This window comes from Falco naumanni, chromosome 4 (genome assembly GCF_017639655.2).
Source record: "Falco naumanni isolate bFalNau1 chromosome 4, bFalNau1.pat, whole genome shotgun sequence".
Taxonomy (NCBI): Eukaryota; Metazoa; Chordata; class Aves; order Falconiformes; family Falconidae; genus Falco; species Falco naumanni.
Genome location: NC_054057.1, coordinates 75571276 through 75595450, shown reverse-complemented (window position 1 = coordinate 75595450; position 24175 = coordinate 75571276). Strand labels below are relative to the sequence as shown.

General features: G+C 46.0%; 2 protein-coding genes across 9 annotated transcripts in view; both read right to left on the bottom strand.

Annotated features, from left to right (window-relative positions):
• Window positions 1-12460, bottom strand: part of SEC14L5 (SEC14 like lipid binding 5) — a 39004-nt gene extending 26544 nt beyond the window's left edge. The window contains exons 1-4 of one of the 5 annotated variants that reach the window (XM_040590660.1): window positions 12354-12413; window positions 10000-10047; window positions 8540-8643; window positions 6542-6617 (exon numbers count right to left, since the gene is read on the bottom strand). In XM_040590660.1, the coding sequence (XP_040446594.1) occupies window positions 6542-6604 (63 nt within the window). In that variant the 5' untranslated portion in view covers window positions 6605-6617; window positions 8540-8643; window positions 10000-10047; window positions 12354-12413. Of the gene's footprint in view, window positions 1-6541; window positions 6618-7778; window positions 8507-8539; window positions 8644-9270; window positions 9968-9999; window positions 10048-12353 lie in introns of those variants that run through there. The other 4 variants (XM_040590661.1, XM_040590662.1, XM_040590663.1 and 1 more) reach the window with 4 other exon arrangements.
• Window positions 12461-18018: 5558 nt separating this feature from the next.
• Window positions 18019-24175, bottom strand: part of LOC121087573 (syntaxin-binding protein 4-like) — a 46929-nt gene continuing 40772 nt past the window's right edge. For 2 of the 4 annotated variants that reach the window (XM_040592761.1, XM_040592763.1), the window contains exons 16-22: window positions 23875-23940; window positions 23590-23778; window positions 23186-23302; window positions 21918-21967; window positions 21072-21202; window positions 19669-19726; window positions 18019-18895 (exon numbers count right to left, since the gene is read on the bottom strand). In XM_040592761.1, the coding sequence (XP_040448695.1) occupies window positions 18790-18895; window positions 19669-19726; window positions 21072-21202; window positions 21918-21967; window positions 23186-23302; window positions 23590-23778; window positions 23875-23940 (717 nt within the window). In that variant the 3' untranslated portion in view covers window positions 18019-18789. Of the gene's footprint in view, window positions 18896-19668; window positions 19727-21071; window positions 21203-21917; window positions 21968-23185; window positions 23303-23589; window positions 23779-23874; window positions 23941-24175 lie in introns of those variants that run through there. The other 2 variants (XM_040592762.1, XR_005827656.1) reach the window with 2 other exon arrangements.

Below are 24175 nucleotides of genomic sequence, written 5' to 3'. Positions count from 1 at the left end.
GACAGTATCTGAAAACCGTGTCATTATCTACGTTGCAGCAACTCCAAAGCAGCTTTTGAGCACCGGGCATACGGGCTAAACGCTGCAGAGCTCTACTCTGTGCCATCTGAGGCTATCCAAGGACACAGTGGGTGGCAGGCCACTGCAGGAACCCCTCCTTTGGCACTCCTGCAGCTGCTGCACTTAGAGCTCCACTCCAGTCTCTGTGCTGCTCTGCACAGCCCTCTGCTCAGCTGCACCATCACTGCTGCTTCAGAGGGATTCCAGCTGCCAGAACCCGTTCCGCTCTCCTTACAGCAAGTGCTCTTCTAGTTCCAGAGTTTGCACTTGAAAACAGAGGCTATGAACCAGCGTCAAATATTTTAGTTAAGATTGTACTTTCCTTTAAAACCAGCCTGTGACAATACTAGAATAATGACAACAACTTGGAGCTCCAGATGGGGATATTCCAATCTTTAATTGCAATTAGGTATACAGGAACCCCCAAAATGTATTGTGGTACATCTTATGTAGCACGACAGCCGCAGCCTTTACAAGACCTGCATAGGCTGTGAACACACACATTAAACTTGTCTAGCAAGGACCACGTTAGTTCTGCGTGTTTGGAGTGACATCAGTCTGCTTGTACATTATACTGCTTTCACACACCATGTTATCTGTTACCAATGTGTACTGCAAGCCATTTGGGGCACATTGTGGTGCCTACCTAGCAAAAGAGGGCTCACAGGTTCTGTTGCAAAAGCATCACTGCATCAGTCAGCGAAATATTGAATCTTTTAAGACACCACAGCATAAGATAGGAGAGCATGCACAATATATCAGTATCTGAGCAGTCTCTGTATACAATCAATGTGCTAAATGCAACAGGAAAAAGTCATCAAATACAGCTACTGAAAGATCTAACATCTTTAACACAATGCGTGTTGATGCTGAAAAGGCACAAATAAAAATAATTTTGAAAAGGAGTATGGAAAGCAATTCTAGCTGTCAGGACCTGAAGTCCAGTATTCAGAGTATCTTCTCCTGCAGCTAAACCTGACGGCTAAAATAGCAAGGAGCTGCTTTCAATTAGACTGCATATATACAAGCCTCCCAACACACCAAAAAAAGTTGGAACAATTGCAAAATAAGTGATGCATTTTGATTTTAGTCTTTCTGAATGTTTGACTCTTGCACATAACTGTAGGCCAGATCCTCAACTGCTGTAAACGAGCAAAACTTCAGTGGCTGCAAAGCAGCTTTGCCCGCATGCAAATAGCTGGTGTAGTCAAGGCTGATCTGCTGGTGGATTATTCAGGGGCAAGAGTGAGGACCCCTGCCAAATCAAATGACTATCAAGACTGCTTCAGCAGGGTCAGGCATGTGAGAAAGACATCTCACACTGGGACCACGGATATTTGCTTTTGGTGGGCTACGACCCTGTGTTACAGGATGAGAGAGTAAAATCACTGAAGAAAGAATACCGTCTGCTGCTTACTCCATGTGAAGTAACTTCTGACTCTAAATAAACCTGCAACATTTGTAGCCCAAACTAAGTTTTCTAGTCAGCTTGCTAGTGCCCCCGACACTCAAATCGTACTAAGAAACAGAAGTATATACCATTAATTTCCTAGTTTATCTTACCTGAAAAATAAGGAACTCCAGATCAGCTAAACACAAAGAACACTGAGTTGCCACTAAAACTAGGAAAGAGTCACAGAGCTGCTCGCAAGTACAGGTGGCAGGCCAGGAGCTCAGATGAGCAACCTTTCGCTTGCATACACAGGCAGGGGAGTCATGAGCTGCCACCTAAGAGATCTATTGGGGAGTCCAAGTGATGCTCAAGAAATGCCCATATACCACATGTGCACCCACAGAACAACTGCCCCCCATCCCAAACTAACACTGCATTAGCAAAAGCACCCTAGACTGAAGAATACCACTCAGTGCAGTGAGAAACACACAGCACTACTGTTCGTGTGTGCATTTTCAAGAGGTGGGGCTCTCAGCTGCTCATATGTGTCAACACATGCCCTGGGCAGCACCAAGAAATGAGGTCAAGCAGAAAGAAGCACTGAGTCACGTCATGCACATGTGGGGCTCAAGAGCAGTTTTGTCTTAATCATAGAGTACAGCTGGTATACGCAATCAGAGCTGATGCTACTGCAGACTTCCAAATGCCTGATTTTTGTGCTGCTTTTTCAAAACCATGACATATTTTTTAGATAACGGTAGTAAAACTCTCAAAGGCTGCCAACACAAAGCTGATATACTGTATGCAGTAAGCTTAAGCATCGTTACACCCATATATTTTCACATGTACATATACCTTTTTAGCTTTTAACTAAACCCAGCCTTTAACCTACTAGTGTTATGTTTTGCAGAGCTTTCATTTCATATAAAAGAATCTCAGATAGCAAAGTAATAAAGGTTTGATTTGGGTCAAGTTATAACTACCTGCAAGCAGAACATTCCCCTTTTGCGGATCTGCACTGTTTACCATTCCCTTGGCATCAGGCTGTGCAGAGAAACCCCTCGCTTGCAGCAGAAACCGTAAATTGCTATTAGCAGCAGTAAGAGCCAAACATTAAGTGCATTGTAAATGTGGCAAGAGGACCAAACAACTGACAGAAGTGCTGTCATGAAGTTTCTCATTTACACCATGTGTAGTTTGAGTTGCTGCAACAGTGAAGTACAGAGGACCACGTAAGAGTCCTTGGGTGGGTTATTGCAGATCTGTAGCTTTAGGAACCATCCTAATCAAACTTAGTTTGTACTATAAAATATGTGAAAATGACAGACGTCAATTGCAAGTGTGAAGGGCTGAATGCACTACAACTAACAGGAACAAAACTCCCTACTACTTTCAAAGCTAAAACTCTCTCATCTAACTTAGTCATTCATTGGCCACAAATAATATTAAATATGCAATCTCTCCATTTCCTATATAAATATGCATCTTGGACTTGCTCACGCAAATCAAATGCTCATCTCCATATGTCGGAGAAGGTTCACAGCAATTTACATTGAAGTTACCACTCATGAGCTATGTGGTAGAATTACCCCTCCTTCTGGATTTTTCCCTCATTATAACATTTCAGTAAAATCAATCTTTTAGCTTTAAAACTACTACACAAAGAAAACAAAAAGTATGTTTATACTTGAGGATTTTCCTGGCCATAAAATAAAAATCAGGAGACACATGCAATCTCAAACCTGCTGATTTAGTTGAAGAAAAGACAAGATCAGGCCCAGAAAGGCATGGACAGCCCCTTGGAGGGAACAGCTCCATTTAAAAGGAGATACACGAGATAAAATGGAAGGGAAAAACATGACAAGATTACAAAGAATAACATTTTTGATCCTTGAACACAAGTGCAGATTAGGAACAAAGGAGGTGAAAATGTCTATGAATTTGGACAGGTGCAGAAAGGCTATCCTTTTTTTAAATCTTTTTAGAAGGGAAGACTCTTCTAACAAGAAAAAGAAAATTCAGAACTCCTGAATGACCAGAAGAGACTTGATAATTCCTTTTTACTTCCTCAGATGCACAAGATAGGCAAAGAGAGCAAGAAGGGGAATGTGGTCCTCCTTCCAAGGACCCGGAAGATACGTGAAATCTATTGCCTGCAAATACCAGAACACAAGCTGCAGAAGTATTAGTAAGCAGCAGTCTAGATCTATAGACAATTATCCAGAGACACACAATAACAAAGGTATTAACAGTAAAAGCACTGGCTCATCTGTCAAGCACAGCCCCATGCTGTCTAGACGATGAGCTGCACACACATGCACTCTGTACAAGTCCAAGGAAGATAAATTGTGTTCCTGATGGCAGGGCTCCACACAAGGTATGGGAAACACTGTGTGTTTGAACAAGGCCAGGAAGCAATTAATCATTTGCCTCATTTGGCTATGACAACCCCGTCTCTCAGACCCACATATGTGAATGAAGCACATGCACTGTTTTCTATAGTGGGGTTTCTATAGAACAGCTGAGGTTCTTGGGGGGAACACCCCCCCACACACACACTTTTCCTAACAAACTCCACTAACCTATCTCACGACATAGCCTGGAAGTACGACTGACTGCAGGAAGTATGACTCTCCCCATTATACAGACAAGGAATCAAGCACAAGGGTATCAGGCTGAAGGGAGCATTGAGACCCATAACATAAGGAGGTGTCTTGAGGTCACCCATATGACCTCTGCTTTCCTACCATTAACCACAGTATAAGACCTCAGCACTTCAAAGGTTCACACAAAGCATTTGAGGGGAGGAGGTGAAAGCAGCTTAGTATCAGGTTCCCAGTGCCGAGGAAACTGCTGTCAGATTTATGCTGAAGCAGATTAACAGCAATGCCACGTGCTGAGGAGCGAAACAGCTTCACTGTACGCCCACTCTCCCTGCAAAACTTCCAGCGACTGACAGCTAGCACCTGACAGCTCTGTGAAATCTGCACTGCCTCCACACAAATGGAAGACTCCATCTGAACACATGAAATGCGATAACAAATCCTACATCCAGCTCGGCCAGCGTGGACTGCCACTAGATTGAGACACTACTTTATAATGGCCAGTCTTCATAATAAAGCAGATCCTGCTGTGAACACATGATTTTCACAGGATGTTAGAGTGAGATTAAGGGGTCTATATTCAGCTCCCTACTCCACTCCACAGTCCTTTGGATGACCCTGGACAAGTAGCTTGATCTTAACTTGATCTTCATAAGAAAGAGGACCAATAATTTTGCTAAGGTAATGGGAAGTTGAGTTTGCTGAACAACTAGAGGATGACATTTACAATTCCAGCCCTGAAATCCCAGGGAATTTCAAGTCTGGATATGCTGAAAAACTGAAAGCAAACAAAACTAAACCACTTGAAAAATAAATACCATCAAACCCTGGCCTTTAGGCATTCTGCTAACAAGCTTACAAAGGATTTGTCTAGAGGCAGCCCTCCTATATTAGCAGCCAATTTATTGACAGGCATCTGGTCTTAGGTTTATCTGGCTAATAATATAGACTACAGGAATGTGGAGAGGTATGCATTGAGCAAATACTACCAGTATCTTCATAGCAAGTACTGGTGTTTTATTCTAACACAGGATACACTGAGCCAAGAACACAGCCAGAAAAGTTTCACTACCATAAACATCAGCCCCAGACTACTGCTTGGTACACTTCTACAGCATGCTGCTGGCTTAGCTGTTAAAAGACATGGCAAATCTGGATAAGACGGCGGGGGTTGGGGTGTGGGGTGGTGGTGGTGGTGGTGAAGGGAGGGGGGATCAGGGACCGAGACCAACTGTCAAACAAAAAAAAGTGTTAATTTTGATGATCAGGGTGCAAAGTGAATGGCAACCACTCTCAGCTGAGGAACTGCTGCTATCTTTGGGGTCCGTTATTCACACTTAGGACCCAACAATGATACTCTCCCCCTGTTTTAATTATTGAAATAGAAGCCTGGAGGCAGTTTTGGATAAAACAGATCTTATGGCACTTAATTCCCAGGAACCTGGAAGAGACAACATTGTCAAGAGGAATGCAACATATTACATCAAGCTGTCCCTTGAGCCATGGGAAGGATGTCAGCTACCTGAACTGACTATAGATTTCCATCTTCATTCTTGATCTCTAATAGACTAAGAAAATTGGTGTCCTTGTTCAGCAGGGAAGGGAGACAAGGGAGAAAGCAGCAGACTAAAAGTGGCCAATACTAGTCTCAGGGATCCCTACAGTAAACTGACATGCCCAACAGATTACAAAACAAAGCTTTGCAAGCAGAGTCTATAAGCAAGCATCTCCGATAAATGCCCAAATGCTCAGTGCTACCACCCTTAAAATGCAAACAGCAAACCTTTCAGAAGGATATTTGACTTACACCTTGAAGAGCAGGGACAAAGTCCAGAATATCACAAATGTCTTTAAACTCTACCCAAGGAAGCTGCCATGGTCACATTAGCTTTCTGCATCACCAGCGAAAGAACTTCAATTACAGCCCCCAAGCCCCTTGTTGAAACCACAAAATTTGGCAAGAGCTCTCAACATTTCAATCACAGAGTAAGCAGGGAAGAACTATACGTAAGAATTTTTCTAGCTTTTAACCTAATCAAAAAGCTTGGTGTGATTTAGAATCAAGTTCTAGATACATACACCCTTCAATACTGATTGGGGTCATATCTAGAGAGATTCTAAACTGAATGGCATTTGGTGGTAAGGCAAAGACAGTGTCTGGCCACAAACTGACCCTGCCTACCCGAACATCACAATCTTTTCCTTCCTTGTGAAAGAATAATGATAGAAAGTTGTGTTTTGTTAGGGTTTTTTCCCCTCTAATGACTAAATTGCCTCTCTTAAAATACTGAAACGTTGATTCTCTTTTTTCATGGAAAATTGAAGAAAGGACAAAAAGATAATAAAAGCTAAACCTCTCTTCCCGCAATGTACCCATAAGGTTGCCATAAAGACACACAAGCCAAAACCGCAGTCCCCCACCCCCACTGGCGTGAGGTCGCAGCCCTTAGCAGCTGGAGAAGTAAAAGTGCTGAGTATTACTTACTGCCATGACGAGCTCAAAAGGATATTTGTAGACTCGAACTGGGGACTGGTATTTCTGCACCATTTTTACTACACACCTGTAATAGAAAGAAATTGGAAAATTTTAGATCCCTTACGCCAAACACTGCAACATATTCTAGCAATTTTCACAAACAGACCTTACTAGAAGCCTTAACTCTCTTACAGAGAGGAGGAGACGTTAGGTAGAGTATCTCGCTTAGCAAGCCAGTGGCAGAGACAGAACAAGAGGCAGGTTCTGGCAGTCCCAGTCCAGTGCTGTGTTCAGTACGCAGTAGCGTCCTTTGCTGCTTCCCAATGCTACTGCAGCAAATTCAACTTCGAGCTCCAACAAAACTCACGATAATTAAAGCACAAAACAGAGATGTAAAGCCAGACTCAATTGTACTCTGGAGAAGGAGTCTGTCTTGAGAGCCTTGCAAAGCTTAAATGGCGATTCTTCCCCTTATCCCCCTTTTCTGCATTACATTTGTAATCATTACGCAAAATCCCCCTTGTTGAAAGCTTCCACAGCTTCCCGTATTTTGGCATTTTAAATGCTTTTGTGCACAAAGTAGCATTCAGTTGTTTTAACCCACTAAAAGAAAGGAAAAAGGAAACAGCATGCTTAAAGAACATGCCTGATGCTAAGCTAGCAATCACATCCCACTGACTGGATGCCCACTGCTTCCAGCTGAACTAACGAAATAATTGCATGCAATGGAAACAATTCAGTCCTCAGCATTTCATTTCTCTTAGCCACCTCTCACTGTTCTCATCAGGATTCCTCCCTCAGACTCTCTTGCTGGGGTTTTAACCCTCAAATATGCATCAATAACCAGCATCTCAAGGAAACGCACAAAGCATTAAAAAAGGTTATTAGGCTGCTTTCTGCAATTCCTTTAGGTTCCTTTACATTGCTCCTATTAATACCGTCTATGAACATCAGAAACACAAAAGACTGGATAGCTGGTTTGAGACACTATGCTGATTCCACCCCACTCAAATTCCACTGCTTAAGCAGACACGGCCCTCGGCAACATGACGCAGTGTAGCACGGAACTCAACAATCAGAGCACTAAGACAGCTTATCCCTGACACTTTAAGCCCAAAAACGGAGGTGAAACATGAATTAGAAGGCGAACGGCGATTCTCTCTCAGAAAGACTGCTGCAAAATGCCATCACACAGTAAAATCTAAGCAAAGAAAAGGGAAAAAGAGACATTAAAAAGTTTGAGTACCTGGGAATGGGGAATGTTTGTAGAAGAAGGGTCTCACAATCAGTTATGCTGCAGAGGACCACGTTATCCAAGGAACAATGTTCAGGACTTGCTGGATCTCTATGAGTCTTACAGGTACTAGAAGCCAGTCCATGCAGAACAAGTTTACGCAGAGCAAATGCATCAGCAGAGCATCCAGCTCAAACTGAAGTGAGTGGAGCAGGGACAAGCAAACACCCAGGAAGCCCAGGCTGCTATCACATATCAGATACCCGACCCAAGAGGCACGGGGCACCTTGTAACGTAACGCTGTAATATGATTATGCAAGCGCAATACCTAGGCTGTGCGGGAACCTTCCAAGTAAGTGCAAATATAGCAAGAGAAGCCTCATCAAATGTATTTAACTGCGATCTTGCTCCCCGTTCTGACCCCACCTGCTAAACCAGGAATTCTTGCACCTCCCTAGAAGGGGGTCAGAGATCTCTACAGGAGGAAGTCTCAGGAAAGACCAGTCAGTCTAGAATCACCTGGACTGGAAACAGTGTCACCAGCAACAGAGCAACGGGGCGGCACAAGCTGTAGTTCAACGGCCTTAACCATGCTGCTTGGACAGATCTTTTACTCCCTGGCAGCTGCAATACCCGATTGCCACAGGTTTATTGCCCTGTACTTCTGTAACTGAGAGAAGTTTGAGAAAAAGAGTCCATGACTATTATATCCACGGGAAGCTGCAGAAGAAAGACAGCTGGTAATTCACATGTGCCCTACAAACCTTTCATACCTTGGGGACAGTGTAACGGCAGACCTTCTATACTCTCTCCTCAAAACAGAGCTGCGAGACAGACATTCTGCTTCTCAAAGCAAGAGGGACTCCAGCTATAACTCCTAAAAAAAAAAAAAATAATCAGAAAAGGTAGTGAAAGGTAGCTACTCAGTACACAATATACTGATGGGTGAATAGCACTGATAATGATGTAGGATTTTTCAGGTGTTACCACTGGGCAGCTGGACCATATTAGCTAAAGACATGCAACTTCACAGGGCTTTTGAACCAAAAAGACAGACATGTTTTTAAAGTTATCTCATGTATTCCACCCAAATTATAAACAAATATGTTCAACCACCTCATAAAGAAAACCAGACAGAAACTACAGAATACATCTGCTCCTTAAACATCCATCCTTCAACGCCAGCCTCTCCAGTGGCCCAGGCTAGCTGCTCTATTTTGTATTTCCATCTGGTTAAAAGCACATATTAGGAAACACAGCTCAGCTGAAGAGCAGTGACTCACTAAACTACAGCTAGATCACTTAGAAACCCCAATCCACAGCCAAACCTGTAGCCATTCACTGGGTAACACCAGGGAAGAGCACGATTTCAGTTGGCAGAGCCCAGTGCAGTTGTAAAAACTCAGAGAGGCTAGAGCTGTCAATGCAGTGAAGCGGCATATCTAGTTAACAACCACCTTAACCGTCCCAATTAGACAGTAAAAGTGTTTCAGTTATTGCATACCTGAACACTGAAAACCACAGCAGCTACATTTCACAAAGCATCCCGTGACATGCTGACAGCAGTGCCAACAGCACGGAGACTCAACAGCCTGCAGCTCCCTGCAGAGTCCAGCTGGCCTGCGTACCCCCTTTTGCTACAACCCATACAGCAATTCACAGACGAACCAAACCCTAGAAGGCAGAGAGTTAATTATAAGCTTGAGATACACCAGCTGGCACTGTACCAGGGGAAAGTGGGCACGGAAGAGGGCATGAAATGGAAGGATATGAACCCCGATGACACACGCATTTCCCTGCTGTAACTTCAGTAGCATTTCAGAGAAATGGTGAATCCTTAACAAGAAGTGGCACACATACCGCATGCAAAGCTACCACGACATATTAGCTGAGCTGGAAGACTGTGAGGGCTCCCATGAGGAATACACATTGCTACACACACAGCAAAGGGAAGAGAGGCAGTGATATTAACTATATGTTTCTATTTTATTTAGAATCATGCACTACATCCCTGAGGGTTTTTCCATATGCTTAACTTTTATTCTACCATTTGTAGGAGAGGCTTACTTAACAGAATACAGGCAAATAGTTGGAAATCAGAAACTGAGTTTATATATTAAATATACATAAAGCCCTGAGTCAAAGCCTCCAAACCCCTGCTTCTCATCCAGGCTAGTATGAAGTCATTCAGCTCTTTCCACATTAGAACTGCCTGTTGGATGGTCAAACTCACCAGCAAGTGACTTTATTACTTCTCCCACCCGTGGTGGTTTCTTTTCAGCTGAAAGAGAACAACCAAGCAATTTTTTTGTTTTGTTTTTGACAAAGAACTGCTGAAAATAGAAGAATTCCAGACTTCCTCAAATACTATTGCAACATGTGAAAGCCAGCTCTGGCACCCAGCTAAGCTGATATTTCCAGTTAGAAAAAGGTGGATTCTGCAGGGCCGTAGTCTTTCCTCCCCCCTTCTACAGTAAGGTGGAGAGAAAGTTGTGTGATGTTTCCTCTGCCTGAAATGCCTTTCACTTAAGTAGACAATGACATAGTAGCAGATACTTTACACAATAATAAGATGGTACCAAGCTGTAGGATGTTTGTTAGAGCTCTTTCACATAAGAACTTGAGAACAAGTCTCTCATAGCTCGATAGGAGGAAGCCTCAAAGGGGCTCAAAGTGCCAGCATAAGCCTTTTTTTCGATCTTTTAGAAGCAGACATCTTCTTAGGTGGGCCTTCATCTTACACCCACCCCGCCACGAACCACCTGTGGTGCAGGGGTGAAGCAGCAGAGAGGGCTGCAAGCCAGTGGACTGTTGTGGAGCCTGGCCACCACTCTGTACACCTTGCAGAGATGCCCGGAGTCCTGTTGCAGATTATAATCAAAGACAAGCAACACAAACATTCACACGTTCTTTACAACACAATAAGGAACAGCCTTTTTAGCTGAGATGGGAAGAAGAAAAAGGAACAGCATACAGCATTCTGCTCTCAAAGGCTTGTAAAGCTAGCAGTTTTTTCCATGTATGTATCAAAATAAGCTCCACGGCTAATACTTCCACCCCTTCATCTCGTAAATTAATTTTCTCACCAAAGAGCCACCACTGACCTTTTACGCACAGCCACATGCTAAATCCCTGGTCCTTGCCAACCTGCAGCAGTAGATAAGCTTTCCTGAAGGAAAGCCCCTCATTCCTCACCTTGCTACTCCATAGGAAGTCACACTATGCCATTTTATCCATCAGCTCTAGTGCCAACAGTTCAATATTCAAGTTCAATTTACGCAGGGAGACATGCTTCAGCTTAACACATAAACCAAGAGCAGGTCCAGTCAGCCTGTCACTTGTCAGCGTAACAAAGCACCAACACAAAATTTCAGCTCGCCTGAAGTTTGCAGTCATTTTTCCTTGGGACACAGGTCACTGTACACGGCACACTTATTAGCCCAACGAGACAAGTGGGGCCACCAGCACAACCCTCCTCTCACCATCCGCAAGCCGATTTGACTACTTGGAGGAGTTAAGCCAAGTGACCCAGAGAACAGCACATGCTTGGTTTAACCCTGCCCTAAAGCCAGTGGGGTTTTATACAGAAGCTGACCCAAATACATCAATACATTCAGCAGCACTTTACCAGGGTCAGCCTTTGAGTTTACAAATACTTCAGGGGCAGATTTTGGGGTCTGTTTTTTTTTTTTTTTTTTGTGGGTTTGTTTGGAGTTTTTTGTGTGTGTGCGCGGGTTAGGTGGGGTTTGTTGTTTGCAGGTTTTTTTGTGTGCTTGTTTTGTTCGGTTTAGGGGTTTTTTTTGTTTGTTTGTTGGGTTTGGGTTTTTGTTTGCTTTGCTTTTTGGCCTGGTGGGTTTTTGACGCTGTTGTTGGTGGGGGAAGGGCGTTGTTTGGTTTTTGGGTTCTTTTTGATTTGCAGGCCCAGCGAGAGCACAGCCCCCGGGGTGCCGGGCCAGGGGATGCTGCCCACACACAAAAGGCACCGGGGTCCCACTCGCGGCCCCCTCCCTGCACCCCGCGTGTGGGCTGCTCCGGCCCGCACCACTGCCAGCGAGGGGCCAGCCAGCCCCTACCCAGCTTCCCCTAAACGGGCTGAAACCACCAAACTTTTTTTAATTTATTTTTTAAATTAACCTGACCGCCCCCCAGCTGGCCCAGCCTGCCGCTCACCGCCCCCCCCCGGGTTTTTAACCGCTCCCTCCCAGTCCCCGCAGGATTATGACCCCGGCCCCCCGCCGTACAGGCAACGGCCCCCGTGCCCCCGCACGAAGGGCCCGGGCACACGGCGGCCGCCCCTCAGCCCCCCGCGCCGGGACGAACCTGACAGGGCGGCCCGGAGGGATCGCTGAGGGGCGGGCACGGGGGAGAAGGGGGTACAACGGGAGAACGGGATGAACGGGGAGCTAAGAGGGACGGCTGAGGGGCGGAGAACGGGGGGCTCGGGGAGGGGTCTAGGAGGGGCAGAACGGGGGGCTGAGGGGGGGAGAAGGGGGGGAGAAGGGGCGACAGCGGGGAGCCGAGAACGGGGGGGGGAGGATGGGACCTATCGTGCCCGACGCGGCCGCCTCCCGCCCCACACCCCCTCACCGCGGAACCCGGCCGGGCCCATCCCGGGCTGCGCTGCCGCCGCCGCTGCTGCCGGCTCCACGCGCCGCTTCAACCGCCGCGCGCCGGCCCCGCCCCGCCGGCCGCCCCGCCCCGCCCCGCGGCGCCGCAGAGCGCTGTCCATTGTGCTGCGCGGCCCCGCCCCGCGCACGTGCCCCCGGCGCCATGTCGCGGCGCGGCGCTGAGGCGAGGCCCGGGCCTGGGGGGGTCGGTGCGGCGGGGGCCGGGTCCCTCGGCCAGCGCGGCCGGGCCGGGCGGCGGGGCCGGGGCAGAAGGGCCTGGCAGAGCACGGTGCGGCCACCGCGGCGGTGTGGCCACAGGCTTTAGCAGGAGGTTTCGCACTGGCTGCCTGCTGGGCTGTAGCCGCGGGCCTGGCGCTGCAGGCCGAGCGGGGTGGCTCACGGGATGTAGTGGGGTTTAACGTAGGACTGTTTTCTGCCTTAGAACAGGAGGTGTGCAGGGAGATGGGCTCAACCTGGCCTACAGGGCAAGCTTCCCGAGCTGGCATCTGTTCCTTGTGGAGGAGGAACCCACTCAGGTCTGGGCTGGAGGAGGCAGAGCCACAGCTTGTCCTGGGGCAGATCAGATCTTTGTGAACCAAGATGCCTGATCACGTCAGTCCTTAAACTCTTGTCATTGCATTGTACGGAGGTTTGCTTTATTATGGGACTCATTGCACAGCTACAAACTCAACACTTCGAGCAAACGTTCCCGTAACTAAATTCTCCCTTAGGTAACAGGTAATCATCCAGCTCAGTGGCGTTGAGAAGGGTGCTGGGGTGTGTTCTGACCTCTCAGCCTTTTTTTCTGTCACCGTCTTTGAATAGCTGTACGTTGTTTCATGAACGCTGGGGAGATTGCACTTGTGCTGTGCTTTGGAGTGTATGGTGAGGCTGGACTCTCTTCATTGAACCGTGAGGCTGTAGCAGGTAGTTGTCACCACCTGGTGAGGGTCCTTGAGAACACGGCTCTACTGGAGGAAAGGATGCCTGTGCAGCCACTTTGGGGCAGGAGAGACAGCTGCTGAGCAGGTGCATGGTCCTGGGTGGGAGGAGCACATGCCATCAAGGAGTGATGGAAGAGCAGGATGTGGGAGACCAGCCTGCAAAAACCAGCACCTTCAAAGCCTCCTTCCAAGATCTCCCTAGGGACCAGCTGCCACTTTGCATGATGTTATTGAAAAACATTGCACTCACATTTAGTGCTGCTTTTTCTTTTCCTGTCTCACCAGTTCTAGCTGTAGAGCGTCCCCTTATCTGGGCAGGCATTTCAGGAAGCTGCAGTCCTATTTCTTATCAGCAATATTTCCTGAAATGCTGTCTCAAACTGAGGAGACCAGCCTGACGCTGCTCTGTAAACAACAATCCCACAGAGCTGTCAAATGTCAAAGCACTCAAGGCTGCAGCCTGCAGAATCAGAGCAGGCAGCTTTTCCTAGAGACCTTCACAGCACAACTGGGCATTGAAAGCCACAAAGTTACCCAAAGCCTGCAACATCTATGTTCACTGTATAAATAAATGCTGTCTTTTCCCATTTGGAATGCAACTTTTTTTCCAGACAAATGGTATTTCTCTCTCATTACTCAATCACTGTTAAATTTTCACGGAGAAAACAGAAAAAAATAAAATACCATTTCCATCTTCTTGCTACAAAACTTACACCAGCCCATTACTACTTTGTGACCTAATTGCAGTAGTTTTCCTTTGGTTCTAATCATAAAAGCTGGTCGAGATTCTGGCAAGTAACATCCCATCCTTTCCTCTGCTGGGCAGCCCTGACTGTAATTCCTGTTTTCCAGCAGATAATTTCTCCTGTCACCAAAAGATCACCATGGCATTTTCCGGTGTCAGTAGGCTACATTTTCCCTTGACACAGAGCCAACTCTCCCCTGGCATTCCCAAGGGCCATGAAGACTCTTGCTGTCCTTCCACCTGCTAGGACTGGGTGCTTGCCTCGAGGGCTGGCGTTCAGCCCTCGGTATTTCTCATGGGAGCTGCTCAGAAAGAAGTTCTCACCCCATAGCAGCCCAGCCCAGGAACTCCTGCCAGTCCCTGCAGTTAGGAAGGAGAGCGTCTGCCAGGAAGGACGTCTGGTCTGGAGATACCATTCAGCCTTCACTTCCCCCATTGCAAACTCTCTCTTCCTCCTAACTTTTATGCCTTAACTGTGGGCATAAATTTGAAAAACTCAAGATTCAAGTGAGATGGTGCATCATGCGCAGAAAAAAACTTACAGGGTTTGTTCATGGTATTGTAACTCCTATTTACCTCATTACGAAAACAGTTGACCTCTGAAGAAGCTGCAAAGGACATTTCTGGCAATGCTGTAGTCAGCCAGTCCAGAAAATTCTCTGGACTGTCTTGGAGGTGCTGGGGTACTCAGGCCTGTGCAGAAGAAAGGTCACGGTGTAGCAGAAAGGCAGCATCATGTAGCCAGCCTGGCTCTTTCTGCACTGTCACACTAAGGTGCTTTCCAGCCCTCCTTCACACGTGCTCAACAACCCTTAGAAAATCAGCATTGTTTAAACATTAAAGAGTGTCTTTAAAAATTCAGCAGCAAAGTTCACCTGCTTTTTAGAGCCATATTTAAAGTGGCGTGGAAGTGTATTTCCACTGTCTGGAACTGGGCTTTGGTCCAGCCCATGTCACTGAGTGGAACTGGGAGAAAGAGGAGGCTCTGCAGCCTCCAGCACTGGGAGCAGACACGTTAGTCTACTCCACAGCAGTGTTCAGGGCTAGCTTTCATCTCTCCTACCCCTACATCTCTGTAGAGAAGCTTTTTAGCATTTAACCTAGCTTTGTTTCATGAAAGTTAAGCAAAAGTTGGATCTGTTGTTTTGAGAGCCAATAAAAGTTAAAATGTTGAGGCTTTCTTCACTGAAAGGATGGATCAGCAGTACCTCATACCACACCATTCGCCAGATCCTTTTGTGTCAGAAGGTTGCGCGCTGGATCCTGTGGGTCCCTAGGGCTTTGCCTTCCCCACACCACTCAGAGAAGCTGATACTGTCAGTCCCATTTTTTTTCTCATGCAAAACTGAGCTGAAATGTGCTGCCCAAGGTCACACAGTGAGGTGGCAGAGATCACTGGCAGAGACGAAACTGGAGATCAGACGAGCTCTAGTCCAGCACATTTACAGCAGATTCCGTTACGTTACCCATCAGACTGCAGATAAACAGTGTGCTAATGGCTCTCTGCTACATTCACCTTTCAAGATAATACCTAGGTGGCTACCTGCCCAACCTTCCCCTTTTCTGCAGCTGTTAAAATAGCTAGATAGTCAGATCTTGGTTTGGTTTTTTGTGTTAGGGAGAGAGGTCTCCCAACCTCTGACCCACCAACACAGTTAAGAACTGAATTTCTGCTTTGCATAAGAAAAGTACAAAATAAAACCATCACATCAGTGATACTGAAGCCCCAAAGCTTCCAGGTCAACAGCTGACCACGCTGATGCTCTTTAAATGCATCTTTATGAGCTTATACCCATATGATGTGTTGAACGTGGTCTATTATGTCCATTTATGGGGTCTGTTTGCGTTTTCTCTGGTGGCTCATAAAATACTTGTCATTGTCCATCTTATCCACCCAGGAAGATCTAATACCATGCAAGACCCATTTTTATCAGAAATACTCTTCCTTCTCTTCCTCATTTCTGTTCAGTCATACTGGGACCCTCTCAGACAGATACAGCACATTGTGACAGCAGCACATCTCCACAAGCTTACAAGCAAGCCATAATACTGCAAATGAAGACAGAATTCAGCTTTCTACTAGACAGGCCCTGCATGAATAAAATGCATCCTGTTTAAATGTCATATTCCCTGACTTCTCTGCACTGTTTGCTCCTTTATGCATTTCCCATTTTGCCTCTTGGAAGCTCCGTGAGGAGACATCACCCCGTGACTTGCTGAGTTCTGCCCAATTCCACTTGCCTTGGAGTAAAGCATGACACAAGTTTGTTATTCTGGGTCACCGAAATCAACATCACCTCCAGGAGCACAACTCTCATCCTAGCTTAGCTTTCAACATTGCTCTGAAAACGTAGCAGTTAATAAGACCACTATTAATAGAGACTGGAAAGGTTTCTGTGCTTGAAGCAGAGGCAAAAGGAACGTGATAAATTCAAAGAAAATAATGGAGACCAGCTAAGAAATATGACTGCTTTGGAAAGCACACAATGCTTGGTCCTTGCTTGATGCAACGATCTCCCGTGGCTGATAGGAACCTGGAGGATTTCTCTTCCAAAGAGGTTGCCAGTAAGCTGAGAGTGCAGAACTGTCTGGGCTTTTTAAAAGGTTAATATCTTCACAGCTCTTTTACTAGCAGACAGCTCAGGATACAAAAAATACAGCAGCCCTGGGTCAGCATCTTGCCGTTTCCAGCCTTTGCCATGTGTTAGCATCAACTGCACAAATGTTTGTTGTGGTTTGCCAGGCTTGTCTCATCCAAGCCCTCACCTCACCCACTGCGATACTTTTATACAAAATTTTCTCTCTTGGGACATTAAAATACAAATCACTTGACTATGGAAGCAACATTGAGTATATTCTCTTTCAGACCATGCAGCTGACCCTGCTGGGATGGGACTGGCCTGTACCCTTCCAGCACAGGTGGGGCTCAATACTCGTATTTTGAGAAAATCACATGATTACAAAACTGTTGACTTCCACAAGTTTGGCCTAAATAGTTCTGTTTTCCCCGTAACATGTTCCTTTTCTACCAGGTTTCTGAAGCGCCACTGGGTATACATAATGACACAGTACGGCTGAAGACCTGCTACTTCCCAAAATCTTGTTTGTACTGTTCTCTGGCAAGTGTGGTGAGCAGGGGCTGGAGACATCTCCCTAGGATGCAACCTCCAGCCAAATGTCTTTTGAAGACACCCTGCTAGGAGCAGATTGGTACCTGCCATATAACCCCAGGGAACTGGAGATGTTTTTCCTAGAGACAGGGTACACCAAACTGGTGAGACTGGATTTTGCTCTGTGCACCCGCATCTGTCTTCTTGCAACTTTGCCCTGCCTATATAACATACAAGATGAGAACAAATCCATAGGGCTAGTAACTCCAGTATTTGCTATCACTCCATCAAAACAGAGAACACTGGGGAACAAGATATTAACCATAGGGTATCCCAAGATTAATGTTTTTTTTAAAAAGTATCTCCTTCCTGGGAATATTCTTTGTGAGTGGTCCAAAGAATTAAGTTTCCTTTTAGAAGTCTTTTAATATATATTCTGAGGCATGCATTCAAAAGATTTAATTTACCCTGAGCTATGAAATTAAGTTTAACCAAAATTTCAGACTGGCTGTTTATGCAGCTGTGAAGTTTCACCACACAGTTACTGTTTTAGCAGTCCAGCAATATCTTTTGAGTGCAGTAGTTACTGGGGAGGGTCATGATTTTTCCTAAGCCTTTATTTTAGGCTATAAAGGAGCACATGCATTGAACTCCCACAAAGGAGATTTGAAGTAATCAAAAATTCTGTGTAAAAGCCAGAATGCACCCCATTTTCATGCAACTTCTCAATGCATCTTGCTAGGAGCTGCCAAAATGAGAGGGAGGAAAAAAAAGGGCTCAGGCAGGGTCTTTGTCCCAGAGATGCTGAACGCAGCAACTGCAATCAGAGCCCAGAAAGCAAACGCCTTGTGAGTAGTGTTTCCATTTTATTTTCCAGACCTTCTGTTCATCTTGGATCTCTACCCCATTCATTGCTATTTTGCAATACAATCTTGCATCACGTGCATCTAATTTCCAAGTGTCACTGCAGGCTTTATTGAGCTACGTTCACTATGTCCTCTCTTGCATTCCAGGGAGTGCCTGGTGCTCAGCAATAGATGGCCACCGGCAGCATACAGCTGGCTATCTCTGCACTCAGTCCAGCCACTTGCTGAGATGGCACTTTCCCTTTCAAGCATTGCAGCTGGGATAAGCTATACAAAAAGAATAAAAAGAGAAATACCTATCCTGAACAGCTAGGACGCTACAGATTAAGCTGCTTTGATTACAGTTGCTAAATTTACTTTGGTTTTTCAAATGAAACACCAAAAGGAATCTGTTGGAGACCCCTGAGTCCCTCAGGTACGTTCATGCTCCTCTCACTACCCAGAATACAAGCTCTAAAAGGCTGCCAGTGAAATCCAGGCCCTTGTAGCCTCTTGAGAATATTTTTTCCTATAAAGCTGCAAAACCGTGAGCAAATAGCCTTGTATGATAACTCAGAGGTAGACACGCAGGGGAGGTTGCTGAAAAAGTCTTGGGTAGTCAGGAAGAATTAGTCTCATGTTAGAAAGCTTGTTGCTCGGTCTGGTTTGCCTGGAGGTGGAAGCACTGGTGGTGTGTCCTTCCCCTCTCCCGGCCCAGGAGCAGCTGTGTTACGGACAGCGCGGCTCGGAGCATGGGCAAGCAGTGTGAGGTTTATGTAGGCGGCTTAGGCAGTTCGTTGGTTGAGCTTGGTGGCTGCGGTTGATCGCTCTTGGTCTGGCTTGCAGGAGGGGGCCACGTGGTCTTCTGATGAAGATGGCTGAAAACGAGAAAGAGGTTTTACGTAGTTTGGGAGAAGGACACAGAGGATAACATGATGACAACGCCGGTTAGGAAAGACGAGTGGGCCATGGATCTCGTATGGCTAGTGGATAGTGCTGGCCACCTGTTTTGTCTGAGAATGCTCTTCATAACCTTGAACTCGTGGTTTGCAAATGCCTGCTTTTTACCTAACTAAAAACCTGTGCTGGCAGATCTTCAGCTTGAGTTAAGGTGATCAGCTAAGACAGTAGATGTTTAGGTCTCAAATTGCCCTTTCAGCAGATGTATTTAGGACATGGCTCGGTTAAATATAAGCCATTTAAGAGGTTTTAGGGAAATTCTTAAGATACTGAAGGTCCAAAATAAAGCTCCCCTTGGCCAGGGCTTCACAGCATCTTGATACCACAACATAAAAGATAACACATTCAGTGATGCTTTTTTCCTTCCTCAGAACTCACAGTGGTCTAAAAAATGCCAGCTAGACAAGCCATAGAACTGCAAATTCCCATCTGGCCTGAAGGAAAAAGAACATTTCAGAGAACAAAAGAGAGATTCAGGAATTCACACTGTACTTCAATGTGCAGGGTGGGAAGTCTCTTGCTGTCTAGGAAGAGACGTATTTCTCTCATATGGCCATCTGGAGGCCTCTACTAGATTATCAGGTTAAAAGTCATCGAGCAAAAAATTTGATTAAAAAGCCCAACAAAACAAACAGGAATTGTTAGTATGTGTGTTGTCAAATTTACAGACCATGGCAGTTTTGACACCTACTCCTTGTAATTTGGGATTCCTTCAGCAGGCAGGCACTGGTCCCTGTCACATGGCAAAGCTGCAAATGTAAGCACACAGCCAAGTATAAGTGAAGCGTTAGCAAATATGCCCAATGCAAGTAGCACATTATGATTATGCACATTTAAATGATGCAGGAACTCTGAAAATGCTGACATGCTCATGTATCAGAGGTACTCCTTAAAGGCTACAATTATTTTCCTTGTGTCTTGTACTTTGAGACAAAGACAACGCTGGACCATGGCCATGTTTAGCTGGCGAACAGCATCAAAGAGTAAGGACGGGGCACCCGTTTGGGGCTGTACGCTCACCTGATCGTAACACGGAGGAGATCAGAAACTCTCCCTTTGCATGGAAGGGGACAAGCGCGGGGTCAAATAACTGCTGCCAAGAAATGTTTGTGGCTCATGGACTAAACTCAAGAGTCCCAGGTCGGGAAAGCTAATTCAGACTCCATGGAGCTAGGTGCTGTTTCTCTGATTTTCTCCCATCCACAAACATGGGAGGGGAAGGGTGTCTAGCCTGATTTGTACACCAAGAAAACAGGGAGATTACTGCTCCCCCCTGCTCGGCATTGTTGGAGTCATAGCTGGGTGGTATAACGAAGGCTTGGATCCCTGGTTCAAAGCCATTGAGAAACTGGACAGGGTCCAGCAAAGGGAGCCCGAGGGCTCCTGACCTGCAAGGAGGGTCTGGGGAGGGCTGAGGGAGCTGGGCTTGTTTCACCTGGCAAAGAGAAGGCTGAGAGGCAATCTCACAGCACCCACTCCACTTCAAGGGCAATTAGAAAGGTGTTGGAGCCAAGCTTTTCTTGGCAGTGGCAGACAACATAACTGGAGGCAGTGGCCACGTAGTGCACCTGGAGGAGCTCAGACTAGGTGCTGGGAAAATCTTTTTCATGGAGCATAATGCAGCACGGGAACACAGTATCCAGAAAGGCTGTGGATCTCCATCCGTGGAGGCTGAAAGGACAGCTGGCTAAACCCACTGCAGACCTCATCCAGTGTGATGGTCCTAACTGGAGTAGAAGAGTTGCCTCCTGATCTCCCAGTCCCTTTCAACCAGCATTTCTATGATTCTGTGAAACCACCCTCCTGCCTGTTAGGTTTTTTGCCCTGGATAAATGCCTTTCCTGTGGCCCTGGGCACAAGTCACACCCTTTGACTCCTTACACTGCAAGTCTGCATTTCAGATTCAGAGATGAGTCACATGGATACACAGAGGGCAATTACATCTCGGTTAGCATCAGAGAATCAGGTACACGTATGGGAGGCTTAACTGGTATGACAAAAAAATATGGAAGGTGGTGGAAACTGTAAATAACACTAACAGACATCCCAGAGACTTGTTTGGATTCAGGTTTCTCCAGGTAATTTAGTACTTACCGTCCTTGTTCGAGAGGATTGGCGCTAACAGTTCTTTAGCTTCTGATAGCAAAAGTTCAACAAGATCTGAAGATGGAAGAGATGTATCTGAGACTGCGTCTGTTTTATCCTCTTCTCTTTCACTGTTGGCTCTTATAAATATGGAAAGTGCCATCAATACTTCTATCACAGAATGGTCATTGAAAATCCTGGCCAGCTTCTTGCGAAAGGATATTTTATGTAAATTCTGTGTATTCAGGGGGGATTGTGTCGTGTCTCAATCGCTCAACAGCACAGGAGACTCTTTTAGACATACTTATCAATGGGACAGCGACCTTTCAACGATTTAATCAGTTAAAAACACACAGTGAGTTTGATATACTTTTTTCCAAGTGATAGGAGATAGGCTCAGGTTGAAGGGAGGGAGTCCAGAAGCCTGAACTCTTTCTGCACGCATTCATGCAGTTGAGAGCCATGCTGGCTCTTTGCTTACACTCTGTCCATTACTGTAACTGCTAATACAAAAGGACACGGTCCTAAAGCCAAAACCTGACTTATCTTAGGAAAAGCAGGTGGGTCAAAGCCTGCTTCTTTGAAACAACCTGCTTAGGGTCTCTGCTAACAAGAGCAACTTAACCAGGGGAGTGTTTCAGCTACTCATTCCCCAAAAAAACCTGAACAGAGACCAACCCCGCCAAGTACCAATCCATCAGCAGCCTCCAGATGATCTTTCTCCCATGGTTTCACTTCCAAGCAACAATATGTTTAGAAACTCTGGGTAGGTTACATGTGAATCACCTTCCCCAGAGAAAGGTCAGAAAGGACATTTCACGTTGCTGTTCACAATTCCCAGAAGCCATCTCCTACCTTTTCTCATCTGGTAACTGACTGGGGGTGCTCAGGACCTTGTGAACATTCTGCCATGCAACAAAAAAAAGAAAAAGAAAAAAAAAAAAAGGTTTCAAAGTTGTAGGAATGAATAATTCCTGAGAACAAACCCCATGGGTTTTTCCTGGTGATCAGATTTAATATGACAGTAATCAGCTTCTGCTTATTCATTGCCCTTGAAGCAAGTATCTCAAGGCCTTTTGCAACTTAAGCAACATTCACAGCCTATGCAAATATACAGACACATATAAATTATGCATTTTAATACCAACACTAAAATATACAAAATGCAACATAAAAATACTCTTCCAAAGAACAATTTTGCAGGCTACGTTTCAGCAAGCCTTTATCGTCTCTACTAGCAATCCCTGGTTTCTGGATTGTAGCTGCACGTGTAAGCTCTCATTACCATGCACTGTTAATGAATTCTCAAACACTACTGAGGGATGTATAAAAAAAGGAAGATATTTCGCTCCAGTGGTCCAAATCCTGTGATGTGTGACCCTGGGGCCAAGTCAAATTCACTTCCAAAGTCTGGCCCCAACCCGCAGCAGCACATGGTGCTGCAGGTCTAGAAGCGGTGTAACGCTTCCTCCTCTGAGGCAGAGGATGCAGCACCTACGCTCCTTTCGCTCCACCGTTTCCTATTGATTTCAAGAGCTCTTGGGATAGGCTACTAGTAGCTGTAGCAGATATGTTGAATGCTAGTGCTTCCCGTGCCGGCCAGTTTGCTAATTATACAAGTTTGTATTCCCGATACAGGGAGTTAAATGGAAGAACAGTCAATTAAAAGACTAAAGCAATTACGTGTGAGATTTTGCTGGAAATCGGGGTGGGGGTTGGGAAAGCACTGGAAGAGCAAAGCCGCTCTTCAAGTTCACACTTGTTGTATAGAGAAACAACCGTCAGTTGTACAGAGGGAAGGTTAAAACACACGTTTTTGGCAGCAGAGGTCATAGAGCAGCCTCAGCTAGAGCATTACAGGGGGACTGGGGAGCTGGGGACAGCAGAGCCACCAGGCACAACCTGCACCACGGTGTTTATGCAGCTCTCAGGTAGATGAGTGTATGTTATTAGTTCATTCCCTAGTTTCTCCTAAACAACAGACAGTGCCTTTTCAGGATAAAATAAATAAATAAATAAATCTCTTGCTCATGGAGCAGGAAGTTATTTGGACTTGCAAAATCACCCTTAAGGTAAGAGGCCACAGTGATGCCACCAGCACTGGGGGCGGTTCAGCTCTTCACCTGCACAAACAGGAGCAGTTTCCTATTGCAGATCTCCAGGCGCTTCCGTGAGACTTCTGATTTTCGTAACTGGCCATCAGCCAGCGACAACTGTCTTTTCAGTTCCAGGATGTCCTCCTGAGGTGGGGCCAGAGGGAGAAAAGAAAGGTGATGATGGTGCTCCAGCCTTAGCTTTTGGAAACACCAAATTATGACATTTGCTACCAACAGAAAACCACTGTCCTTTTGGAATAGACAGTGGGAATTACACAGATTAGAACACAGACCCACGCTGGCCTTGTGGTCATGCATGACAAATGATGTGTGTGCTATGTTCATTTTCTCCTTTACAAACAGGAGGGGAACCCACAGAAGAAGGGCTAGGAGGGATGTGGGTTTTTTCCCAGGCTGAGGGGTTGCATTACCTCTATTTCAGAGACGTGCTTTGCTTTCTTCCCTGCCAACTGCATCTTCAGTTCTGCAATTTCAGCTTCCAGCAAGTGGATCACTTCCTCATAGTCCTGCTCTGCACTGTGAGCCTGTCTCTGCACGACCTCAGCCATCTGCAGCTTGCTGTGCAGTGTCCGGTTCTCCGAGAGGAACCCCAGTGCTTTCTGGAAGCAGTGAGAGGTTGTGGTGAATGCACCACATATCCCTCAGCTGCCAAGCATCAAAACCACCCCAAGGCTCTCAGCAATCTCTTCACTAACCTGGTTCAGTCTCTGAAGCTCATCTTCCATTGACTTCTTGCTCTTCTCCACCTCTTTCAGGAGAGACTATGGAAAATATTGTGGCCGGATTAGAAGCAGCAGGCAATAGGACATTCTCTAGAAGACGCCCTAGTCTTGCAGACCCTAACCACCAGAATAATATTTTATGGAAGCCGTTGTATGCACTCTACCCCACCACAGCGCTTTTTGGGCTGTGACCTGCACACCTGCAGAAATCTGTCTGGACACAGCTGTGGTGCTATGGCCGCACCAGCAGCCTGCAGCTGGGTCAGGATGGGAG